General features: G+C 50.6%; 3 protein-coding genes across 3 annotated transcripts; 2 read left to right on the top strand and 1 right to left on the bottom strand.

The window, feature by feature from the left end:
- Window positions 1–1,990: 1,990 nt before the first annotated feature.
- COCSUDRAFT_54528 (WD40 repeat-like protein) lies at window positions 1,991–4,034 on the bottom strand. The gene is made up of 6 exons (XM_005644522.1): window positions 3,677–4,034; window positions 3,350–3,591; window positions 3,135–3,218; window positions 2,966–3,054; window positions 2,715–2,850; window positions 1,991–2,534 (listed from the first exon to the last, which is right to left on the bottom strand). The coding sequence occupies exons 1-6, from the start codon at window positions 3,888–3,890 to the stop codon at window positions 2,274–2,276; spliced, it is 1,026 nt and encodes a 341-aa protein (XP_005644579.1). The 5' UTR covers window positions 3,891–4,034; the 3' UTR covers window positions 1,991–2,273.
- A 966-nt stretch (window positions 4,035–5,000) lies between these two features.
- COCSUDRAFT_48762 (hypothetical protein) lies at window positions 5,001–7,967 on the top strand (the record flags this gene model as incomplete). The annotated part of the gene is made up of 10 exons (XM_005644521.1): window positions 5,001–5,072; window positions 5,295–5,377; window positions 5,471–5,631; window positions 5,742–5,968; window positions 6,073–6,275; window positions 6,364–6,552; window positions 6,687–6,833; window positions 6,936–7,068; window positions 7,237–7,374; window positions 7,510–7,967. 10 exons carry the CDS (start codon window positions 5,001–5,003, stop codon window positions 7,627–7,629), a joined length of 1,473 nt encoding a protein of 490 aa, XP_005644578.1. The 3' UTR covers window positions 7,630–7,967.
- Window positions 7,968–9,865: 1,898 nt separating this feature from the next.
- On the top strand, window positions 9,866–11,262 carry COCSUDRAFT_54526 (hypothetical protein; the record flags this gene model as incomplete). Its single annotated transcript, XM_005644520.1, has 4 exons — window positions 9,866–10,073; window positions 10,202–10,338; window positions 10,486–10,624; window positions 10,742–11,262. The coding sequence occupies 3 exons, from the start codon at window positions 9,869–9,871 to the stop codon at window positions 10,597–10,599; spliced, it is 456 nt and encodes a 151-aa protein (XP_005644577.1). The 3' UTR covers window positions 10,600–10,624; window positions 10,742–11,262.
- Between the last annotated feature and the right edge of the window lie 293 nt (window positions 11,263–11,555).

Here is an 11,555-nt window from a genome sequence, read left to right as displayed (position 1 = left end):
TAAGGAACTAGATCAGCATTATACGTCGCAGTTACTGATATCACTGCAATATATCGTGTTCGAGTGATCGTTCTGCTCCTCTAAGTCTCCGTCGAAACGCTTGCACACGCTCCCTTAAAACTCTCAAGCAGCCCGAAACTATCTGCAAAAGGATTCTGGCGACTTCCAATGATCTTAAATGATTTCGGCCATTATTCACGTGCCAAGACTACCTGAAGCCTTTGAGAACCGGGTAGGCCGCATGATCCCCGCATCGCCAGAACAGTGCACGTTGTCTGGGGAATTGCTCGGCGCCATGGACTGCTATTCAGTACAACGAATCCGTTGTGACTGTCATCTCGCGTACCTGTATACCTCCAAACATAACACTGTCATAGGAAGGTCAGCCCAGTCTGAGAGCAGTCTCGGCTAGAGAGATGGCCCACTGCTTCACAAGGCACCCTCTGGCAGAGATTCATGCACGTGTCCCTTTGAAACCATTTCACATGTCAAATCCCAGTGAACACAAAGCATATTATGCTTCCAGGAGATGGCGGAGTCAAAGCAGCGCCGGGACAGCGCCCTTTCTCTTCCAGGTATTGGTCACAACTAATGTCGCACAAGCACACCTACGCACCAGCCTGACACTGAAAAGCTGAGTGTGCAGGATTTCTGGCTGCCTTGCTCATTGTTTCACCAGGACTTTGTCTTGACGCTGGTGATACCAGCAGAGGTATGCGCTCTTTTCCTTCAGCTGCCATCACAACAATGGCGCGGGTGTGTCTTCACTGTGAACATCACCACCATGGTAATCACAAACAGGCAACAATCATGCCTTGCTCTTCACAGCAACTATTCTTTGCATGCAGGCGCAGAGCGGCAGCCAGCATGTCTTGTATACAAGACCTCAAAATATGGATTTGGCAGCAATGTGTTGGGTTTGCTGATGACCAGAGCTGTCTATAGCAGCAGCAACATCAGCGTATACTTGGATGAGACAGACTGGGCATATAAGTGCAATGACAGTCCTTCATGGGCGCACTTCTTCACAGGCCTATCAGTCAGGCTGGTCTTACAAATTGAATTACGACTGAAATCGACAGAAATGGGCTTTCTGAAGCCTGGGTTGAGTCCGCGATGAGAACTGCCACTCTGTGGACCTCCTATGCAGTCTTACTTGATGTGTGGTACATGCAGGTCACTAGCTGGAGATCGAAATGAAGTGGTGCCAGAGTGCCCAAGAATATCCTACGAAGGCACTGAATGGTCTCCTCATGAAGTGATGCAGGTCTCGCTCGTGGCAATCTGCTTCCTTGCTTTGATAGTGATTTTTGTGAGTCCTACGAGAGATTGACGGAAGTAAGAAACTTGCTCTACCTTATATAAGGTATTGTCTGCAGGCTTGGACAGTTGAGGAAGCCTTTGACGCCATGGGGCGGGCCTTGAGAGAGTTATGGCAGCCCAGCAAGGAGATGGAATGGCTGCTCAGGCGGCAGCAATCATACTTGCATTCTCTCAGGAGGCCTGTCTTGGCCGTGCACGTCAGGGCAGGTACGCGATCTTCATGATGCTTTGCTTTTCACAGATGCTGTTCACATGCATGGCACAGATGCTCATGTCCTGTCATGTACGTATTGTTTTCACTGTGTGCATGAGGATCTGGTGGCGCCGATGCTTAATGAAGGCCTGCGCACATCAGCTGTGTCTTGCTTCTGCAGGCGACAAAAATCTTGAAAAAATGCCCGGGAGACACATTGAATGGTTCGAGCACGACCAATGGCTACTCAATGTTCAACAATTGGCCTCTGATAATGACATGGCACCTCTCGGGACTTGCTTAGTGTACGGTGATGATCTAAGTGCAATAGAAGTGGCTACCGCCGGCCTTGTCAACATGACGGGCTGCTATCCCATTCGGATTGGTGGAGTGGTGGGGGGGCACTGGCAGGAGAAGTACAATCATGCAGGAACAAGCAGACCAGGAAGAGACCTGCACTGTGAGGAGACATCAGATTTGATTCTAGAGTTGCACGCCTTGGCCAATGCTGACCTGTTCGCTGGGAGATATTCTTCAAACATCCCAGTGCTTGTGCATGTGATGCGTGTTCATTTGTTTGAGAAATCTGTAGAAACTGCAAGGGATGTGCTCAATGAGATTGATTGGCACCATGACTGGACAATTAGAAGTGGCATTGCGCAGCGATGACTGCAGATTGTTTCTGCATCGGCAATGTTAAGCGTACTCTTAGCCTGGATATCAACAAAAGGACAGTTACGACCTTTGTATACCGTAATCAATAGCTCCAGGCGTGCAAGAGATTGTCATAGAAGGAACAGGAGGCGACCATATGGTGGTCCCTAGCAGCTTCCCCACAGAACCAATCAGCCCCATATGCCAAGCTTCCATGTCCATCATGGTGAGCTACAGCCTCGAGCAACCCGGCCGCTGCATCTGCTCTGAACACCGAGCAGCCATTGTGCATGCATGCTGCCAGCAGCAGGTCGCTATCCAGAGGATGCCAATTCACTCGCCAGACCCCTCCCCCTGTGGCTGCCTGTAAAGGTTTGATATCACATCTTAGGCTACTGCAGGGCAGAGCCTAGATACAGTGAAAACTGCACAAACTCGTCAGGCAATGGTCTTAAGACTCCTGCAGCTACGGGGAGTGCTGGGCACACACCCTCGCCGGAAGATGCAATGCAGGCAAACAACGTGCTCCAAGTGAGTTACACACCTTGGCTGTGACCACAGGATGGCTGACCATGCGCGTGTCCCATATGCGGATTTGTTCATCATAGGATCCGGTACACAGGACATGCTCTTTCTCCCTGCTAGGCCGGATGCAGCACACCCCTGCGCCATGTTCTCTCCTGCAACAATAAAAAGGGAAGGGCATGCTCCTCTGCTTAACGGCACATCCCCCAGACATGGCTTGGACTGTATTGCTTCTCAAAAGAGGTGTGCGCATGGGAACTGATGCAGAACCTGTTGACAATCACTGGTGCCGCTTTGGCTGCTCTGATGTCCCATGCCTTCAAGCAAGCATCATCTGCCCCCGAGAAAACCAGATCTCTCTGCGTACAAGAAAATGACGTCTTCCAAAGGTCTCTCGTAGTTCTATGCTTCATAGATGCTTTAACAGGACTGTACTCACCTGCCAGCAGACAAATGCACAGGCCCATATCTCCAAGTCATGCGCTGACCACTTCTCCAGCATCATAGCTCGCGATCCTTCTACCTTGGCACAATCAAGTCAGCTGTCACAGCCTAACACCTCACTGGACGCGTGCACGCTCACTGCCAAGCCGAAGAGGTGAATTATAGCTTAAGTAGATCACTAGAAGGCAGTCGTTGCCAGGAAACCCGCACCTTCAGTGTAGCCAAGAAACCAGCAGAAGTGCTGACACAGAGAAATCTATCTGGACAAGCTGAATCTGTCTGGAAGTCTACACAAGTAGTGAGTGCTGTTTCATCAACCTCTACTTGCCAAGTCACGCCTGCTTTCCCCTCTTCTCGAATCCTGACCAGAGCCGTTGTGCCATTCGTGAGGGCAAGTGCTAGAGAAGGTGTCGCAGCACTAGGATCGGGATCCCATTTTATCTCAAAGATCCCTACAAAAGCGTCGAAGTATTAATGATAGCAATTGTTGAAAAGCTTGACGTACCATAGATCGCTCTTCCAAGGAAAAAGCAATACCTGGTAAGTCGATGGTGTCCAGGTCATGCAAGGCTTGTTCCCCGTCTTGATCGCACTGCAAACTGTAAGTGTACAGAAGCCCACTCCTGATTCCAGTAGATGTGTTCAACTGATAAGTTCCTGCTGCCAGCAAGTCCCCATGCCCCTCATTTGGACAGCATGCAACGCAGTCAGCATTCAAAGCCAACACTCTCTGGTCGTGCACAAACGGCATATGCGCCCGCTATTGCAATTTGCAGCATCGATTTAGGCTGATCCCAAGCCACTTGATACACCGGTTACTCCACGACTAGACTTTGCAAGGCGTGATGACTTGCAACAGTAGAAAGTGCTGCATCGCACGTCAAGGCAATCCAATCACACCGCGGACAGAGCGAAACATTCACAAAGCGACCACGATGGTTTACTGTTGCTCGTCAGTGCAAGCAATCCCCTTGTTCCGCAAAGGGTTCCAGGGAAATTAACGATCATTTTGATTTAGAGTGTCCGAAGGGTTTTAAAAGGGGTATGGTGCCAAAAACCTGCAAACCAAATTGTGTCGCATTATAACGCTTATGCGCAGTTTTGTGATCACTCCAGGCAATCTGGAATAAGGGTGGGCACGCAGATGATAATTCAAAGGTTGAAAACGGGCCTGATCAAGAAGGACGGATTTAGAGGAAGTGAACATCAGTGTTGTGTGGCTCTGCACCTGAGGTCTGGAATACATCAATCAACCAGCCTGCCTTCGGGCATATGCCTTTCTTGCGGAGGCGTTCTTTGAGATCAGGAAAGCAATTTGTTCCCAGATCGGTCCGCGCAATCTTGTTGCTGACTTCTGTGAGCATCCTAGCTTTTTGGTCCCTCTCTCGCAAACCCCTGTGGGCGAAGACTTCATACTTCGAAAGTACACCATACCTCAGAGAGGCTAAACAGGGATCATTTTCTGCCGGCGTGAGCTGCATAGCCTGGAGAAAAACAGATCATTGCTCCCCTTCCGGGTAATCCCATTTCACTCCTGACTAGGACAGAACAAGTGTGGACACACAATCTGCTGGCCTCACATGCCTTGAACTGTTTGCGACGCCAGAGAATCGAGGCATGCATGCAAAGGTGGCGATTGTTTCCAAACAGGGCGAGGATTCCAGAGCAAGACTCGGACTGCCATACCTGGATCACTCAGGGATCTGGCTATTGTCAGTGCTCAGCCAGGAGAACTGCAAAAAGGTAAAATGCCTGTACTCTACCTTTATGCATCCTGCATTGCTCTGATACACATGGTAATCATGCGTTCCTGATTGAGCCAGGTTGCCTTGTGGGCGCCACCCGCATTTCAGATGCGAAGATGAATGCCGGCGTCTCAAGACCAAGCCTGCGATCTCGCAAAGCCTGCCCTTCAATAGCACATGCAGCAGAGGTGAGGCCCACGATTGCATCCATGCCCTTCATGAGTTACCGTATTGTCTAACCTCATATCAAATACCGCCATGACTTGGCATGTTCAGCATGAGAGGTTTCTAATGATCGCGCTGCAGGTGTCGCAACTCCAGCATTGCCGCATGGCTTGGAAGGGCCAAATCGTGAGCGCTGGAATGCTCTTGCGTCAAGTCTGTGGACCCATATTGTAGGCGCGGCTGAGGGCGCTGGCCGGAGCACAGTCAGTCTCCCGGAGATCAGGAGCGAGGTTCAAGACTGGGTCAGGGATGGGCTCAGGCTGCCCAAGTAAGTTGTGAGCTTTCTCTTATCATCACAGATGTACCAGTTGTCACTGTTTATGGAATATTTCCCTCAATGCTAAGAATATGGGCTGTGCAGGGAAGATGTCAAACGAGCCCGAGCGCAGTGGCAGCGCTTCAGACTGGAGGCGCCAGATTATCCCCAAAACTTTTTCCAGGGGAAGGGTATCGCCATCTTGGCAGGAGGCCCGCAGTACATGGTACCTGCATGGGTCAATGTGAAGATGCTGCGCAAAGCTGGTGAGAGAACGTGATCGCCCAGATGCTGTGTGTTGAGTTTAACGTAACACCTTTGAAATTGGGAGACTCAGATTGTGTAAGGAGCTCTTGGGGTTTGATGAACTGTGCAGGATGCCATTTGCCAGTGGAGATGCTTTTCCCTGCAGCAGAGTACCCCACAGTAGAGCTGGTTTCAGCCCTGGCTGAGTTGGGGGTCACTTGCCGTGTCCTCCCAAATGGGGTGGTGCAGTCTAGCAGGAAGACCAAGCCTTCAGAAAGCGGGGCAGAAATGGCTGTCGACCCCATGTCTGGATTCACGTTGAAGATTGCTGCTGTGATCTTGTCGAACTTCCAAGAGGTCGGTTGAGCAAATCGCACACTGATTTCTCTATGTCTTTGCCTGCCTGATCTTAATGAATGCATACACTCCTGTTTTAGCAAGTTGGCGCTTGTATGGTGCAGGTCATCTTCTTGGATTCTGACAATGTTGCTGTGGATGATGTGGGCACGCTCTTTAGAAGCCCGCACTACAGAGACACTGGTGCCATGCTGTGGCCCGACTACTGGGCTTCATCCGCTGCTCCAGACATGCATGACATCCTCGGCTTGAAGACATTGCCTGAAGGGACTTCTGAGAGTGGTCAAATGGTGTTTGACAAGATGCGGTAAGACTCCTCCATGTCATATTATGTGTTGCCAAAGCACGTGATGTAGATTGGAAGCTCTAGCTCTTAAACAAGGCGCATTTTGCAGGGTCTGGGATGCACTTGTGCTGGCGGCGTACTTCAACATGAACTCTGGTTTCTACTACGAGATGTTCTCCAATTTCATGGGGAAGGGCGACAAGGAGTCTTTCTCATTTGCATTTGCAGCCACAAAGACCCCCTACTACATGGTCCCCCACCCTGTGGGAAGTCTGGGCCTCATGCGTCACTATTGCAGGTGGCCTCCAACCACAATGTCCATGCCATTTGAGCTTCACAACTATCAGGGGTATACACGTCAGGCATGATATATAATTTGTCAAATTATTATGATGGTCATCTCCTGTTGTCTGATGTGAAGTGTGGGTGCAGCCCGGACCAGAGTCTCTGTTGGGAAGAGTTCACAGGTAACACAATGACGCAGTACTCTCCAACTGGTCAGCTGCTGTTCCTGCACACAAACCTGTCCCCAAAGTGGAACCTCATGGTGCCTGGAGACTTCAAGGCCTACACAAGAAGGTGCGCCAAATTCCTCGAGCATTTGGAGATTGTTACAGCAATGTGTACAGCTGCCAGGTCACGGATGTCTCATGATGCTTACTTACTTTGGAATGTGTGCAGGTGGCAGGTTTTAGTGCCTGGGAATGAGAGACTGTCAAAGTTTGAGGCGGAGTGGGGCAGAGACGTGGAATTTGACATCTGGCAGAGCATCACTGATTTCCGCTGTGCAGGATTTTTCAGGCGGTACATGGAGGTATGTAGGGCTCACACTCCGTAGCACTAAGGATCCCACCCAGAGTATGAGCTCATGAAGACACAGTCAAAGGCGTGCACTGCGGCCTGGAGTGGCTGATTGGGTACTGCCTGTATGAGCAGAAACTGATGATAGGCCATAAGTAGAATTTATGGTGCCTGTTCCCAGGAATATACGCGCGCGGATGCAAGGCTTGGAAGGCAGCCAATGCTTGGCGTGCAGGGCTTCCACCCTCTGAATGAGGGTGTAAACTTTCGTCAGGCTTACAGATGGGGTTTGAGAGGGAGCTACCTGGATTTTACGCAGGTATGGCACAGGTTGCTAGCGCTGCACTGTTACTAATCATTTGGGGCCACCTAGTCTGACTTACATTGTTGTTTCCATGCTGCTCAACCAACATTTTGTATCTGTGGGATCGCCTTGATTATCCTGCGCACACAGGTGAACTTTGGTGATTCCTTGCAACATTTCAAGAATACAAGGATCAAGCCGATTGGTGCGTGGCATCGACGGGTGCTGATGCGGATACTCAAGACAGACATTTACTTCCGCCTGTGGTGATTGGATGGCATAGATTTCGTGTTCATGCGCAGTCTCACAGCATGGTTCAAGCAATGCTCTTGGCCAACGAGAAGATCTTGGGCTTGCCATGCAAACGGTGTAGCGCTGTCAACGGATGTCTAGGCATACTGTTGCAGATCTATTGCTGCTAGCGCTGAGCCGGCTATGGCTCATAGCTTAACCTTGCCGTGCCATCCCTCAAGCTTATAAGAGGCCAACCGTTGAATGAGGATTTGAAAGTTTTTAGATGAGCTCTTGCAGCAGAACATTTCATTGATGCTGCAGTATTACCAATGCTAGCAAGCATAGAATCAACATTGTAAATATCCTCGCCAACGAACGCCAAAGAAGGGTATATTTACCCTGAGCAGTTCCCTTGACCCTTTTTACGATCCAGGGCAAAATATCACGGACGGCCAAAATTGGCACCCTGTGCACTTGCGTGATTATACTCCTGCAAAAGTCTTCATTGCGTTTGCATCGTGATTCTTTCGAACGCCTTCAACGCGATCCGAGAGTAACTTAGAAACCTCCATTTGGCAGCTGTTGATGTGGACCTGATGAAGCAGCACTGTGCTGCGCTTTGTCAGTGTGGATGTGACTTCCCGTAGGTTCATTTGGGGAGAATTCGTGAAAGGGCCTTGCGTGTTTCACCCTATCGACCATGCAATATGACAGGGATTCGCCTGTGAGGCAGTTTCCTGTTCAAGCAGGGTTCGTAGCAGAGGCTAGCCCTGCCAACCCAGATAGGAGTGAAGGTCCCTCTGTCTCACCAGCGACCTCCGCGTTGGGGTTCTCTCTACGTGGTGCAAGCGCGCAGTCAGGCGATGCTAACAGCACTGACATCACCCCTGCCAAGGATAAGATGGGTAATTGGGACGATCAACAGAAAACCAAGGTACTTCCAGAGCAATGGATAGGTCAGATCAATTTGGATGTTTCTGACAAGGAATGCTCAAGGCGATGGTCTTGAGCATGTTTGTGGCATTGTAGTCTTGCCTTACCGTGAAAAGTGCTGTCAGACGCAGGAGAAAGCTTCCGTTGAACCGAAAAGGGTTCCTGCAAGTGGGCTCGCCCACATCCCCGATGGAAAACCTGTAGCAGAGGACCATGTGGTGAGCAAGGGAAAGAACAAGACATACAGGGGAGTCCGACAAAGGCCATGGGGCAAATGGGCAGCAGAAATCCGCGATCCAACCATTGGTCAGCGAAGGTAATTTTGTCAGACCTGCTGTCTTACAGGCATACTCATCAGAGTACTAGAAAGTTATTGGATGGGACATGTGCAGTCACTGTATATACTGGCATATAACACGTTTTCTTTGCCTCTCCTGCATGAGCAGCTTTTTATATGGTGCTGATATTTTCTTCTTGTTATCAGAACACTGTGTGCTGAACAAGAATGCTGCACTGGGCATGCTTGGACTGAATACAGTCATTCCTGTTCGTTGCAGGTGGCTGGGCACATTCGATACTGCAGAAGAAGCCGCCCGCGCATACGACACAGCAGCGCGCTCCATTCGCGGCCCTGCTGCCCGCTGCAACTTCCCTCTAGAAGAGGACACTCCCAGTTTGGCCCCCAAGCTGAGTGCAGGTACGCGTCCCAAACTCTTCTACTTTTTGGATGTCTCCTTGTCAGAACATCTTGTAAGGAAGCAAGCCGGGTACATGTGCTGTTGTCAACCGCCATTGGAATTGTTGTCCTGCAGATACTAAGGGCAACTTGGTCAGTTTCATAATGCGCATCTTCTGTAGCAAGAGGATGTGGGAAGATTTGCCAGGACCAGAGCCATTGACATGCTGCTCTCACTGCAATGTAGGCGGTCCTGCAGCTGCTACACAGCCAGAGCATATTGCTGATGCGCCGAAGAATGACATGGCGTCAGCACCCAGGGTTCCTGAGTCGGCAGAGCAGCATTTGATCTCCATGGAAAACATCAAGCTGGCCCGCGATGTGACGGTGCGGCGCTCCTTCAGATCAGCTGTAAGTATCCAGGGTGTCTAATGGGAAATTATCACCCTTTCTGGGGCTTCCACAGGGGTACTGAACACTACCCCCCTGTAGGAGTTTCCAATATCTCCTGCCTTAATCCTACAAGGGTTGGGAGCCCTGTGGGGCTGGGGTCACACCCTTGCACACCCCTGCAGAGTCTGCAAGATGGAATCGGTGATCGAGGGCGCACCCAGGTGTGCTGAGTGTGGGTGTGCTGTGCAGGGCGCCATGTTTGTGAGCGATGCCATGATGATTCCAAGCAGCCTGGGCACATCTCTGAAGCAGAGCGAGAATGGCACCATGACACGCGTGCCGGGCAGCCCGTGGGTGCGCCCATCCTGGCCCCTGGCAGGGACATCCATCGGCCGCCAGACGCCCCACTTTGGTATGGGCACCTCTCCCTTCGGCAAGAGCGTGGACATGGTGGACGTCTGCAAGCAGCTCATGGACGGTGTGTGCTTCTCGTTTTTGGCTCGTTGAAACACTTTCTTTGTTTCGCTTTTGCCACAAAGGAGGATGGGCAAGCATCATCCTGCAGGCATGTACCATGTCTTGACACAGGCAACGTTGTGCTTGCAGGGCACGGCGCTGACACCTTCAACATGGGCAGCCTGAGGAACGAGCTGAACATGCATACGCACTTTCCCAGCACCGGCAGTATCGAGGAAGAGGAAGACGAGGATGAGGACATCATGTTGATGGGAACCACGCCCCAGGTTGGATGCCCTTACCACGCACATGTGCACACCTGTGATCTGCTTGCTTGCGAGTGGCATTTTGCTGGGCAGCTCCATTTTATTCGCATCTGATCCACACAGCACCGAATTATAGCATCGATTAATCCTGTGTGTTTGGCGCTGCAGCAAGCAACAATGCAGCCAAGGCCTTTGAATCCAGTTCCTCGCTTTGAGACAACCCCTGTGCCGGCCTTCCGCCAGCACACCTGGACGTCAGGACAGATGATAGCCCATAATTGATCAAGTTCAGTGCCGCTGCATTCAGGCAAGGTCCTTTGTTCGTCATCCACCGCAAGTATAGTTCTGGGACGTGATCAATTATGTATATTGAGGCATGTTCTGGATGGGCCAGTATGTGATGCGACTGCACTGTGTGCTGCAGGGGGCCTCTAAAGTTACTCCAAAATCGCTAAGAAACTGATGATGTCCATTTGTAAATAATACGGAATGGATGAGGACTTCAATGGGGTTGCCGTCCGTTCTTTGCAGACAGAATAAAGTAGTTGACAGATTATGCTGCGTAGAAGTGTTAGTGTGCTTTTCATTTAGCTCTGTGCGCTTGAACTTGAATCTAGACACTGAGGACACCAGTAGGGATGCTTTGGGGGCGATAACTGGCTGGTGCATATTATGTACAGGGCGTTTCCATGGCAAGCGAGACGCATACTTAGGATTTGATTCGCACATGGAATATCCACTGGTAGGTTGCGTTGGGTGTGGAGAAGTTAACAGGACGGGGAGAGCCGGGATTTCAAGTTGTTCTATTTATTCTCTCATCGACGATGCCACTGGCATCCCTGTCCGCACAGTATTTCTGCAGCTGTTACGTGATTGTGATGCATGCGTAGTATGGATTGTGGCTTGATCATGGACAGCTCTAGTGTAACGTACAAGTTTCTGGTGCCCAGTGGGTTTTTCCTGACTGCCAGTCTTCAAAGGTTGATAGCCGGCAGCTGCCTGCAGCGCGCCCATTACCATTACAGTATAGCAACGAAGTTTATTCAGTAGCTACAGGGTCATTGAGAAAGGATGAGGATCCCCATGCCAACTGATCTTGCACACACACGACAGCTGGACTTCATGCTTGCTAGATCAAATTTAGACCAATAAGCCACACTGCAATTCTGGGCATTCCATGCTAGCATGCTGAGCAGCGCGCAACCAAGGACATGGTGCATATTCTCTGCTGGCAGAGA

The sequence above is a fragment of the Coccomyxa subellipsoidea genome (genome assembly GCF_000258705.1).
Source record: "Coccomyxa subellipsoidea C-169, whole genome shotgun sequence".
NCBI classification, from domain to species: domain Eukaryota; kingdom Viridiplantae; phylum Chlorophyta; class Trebouxiophyceae; family Coccomyxaceae; genus Coccomyxa; species Coccomyxa subellipsoidea.
The sequence above is the reverse complement of the archived record's forward strand: the minus strand, read 5'-3'. Positions and strand labels throughout refer to the sequence as shown.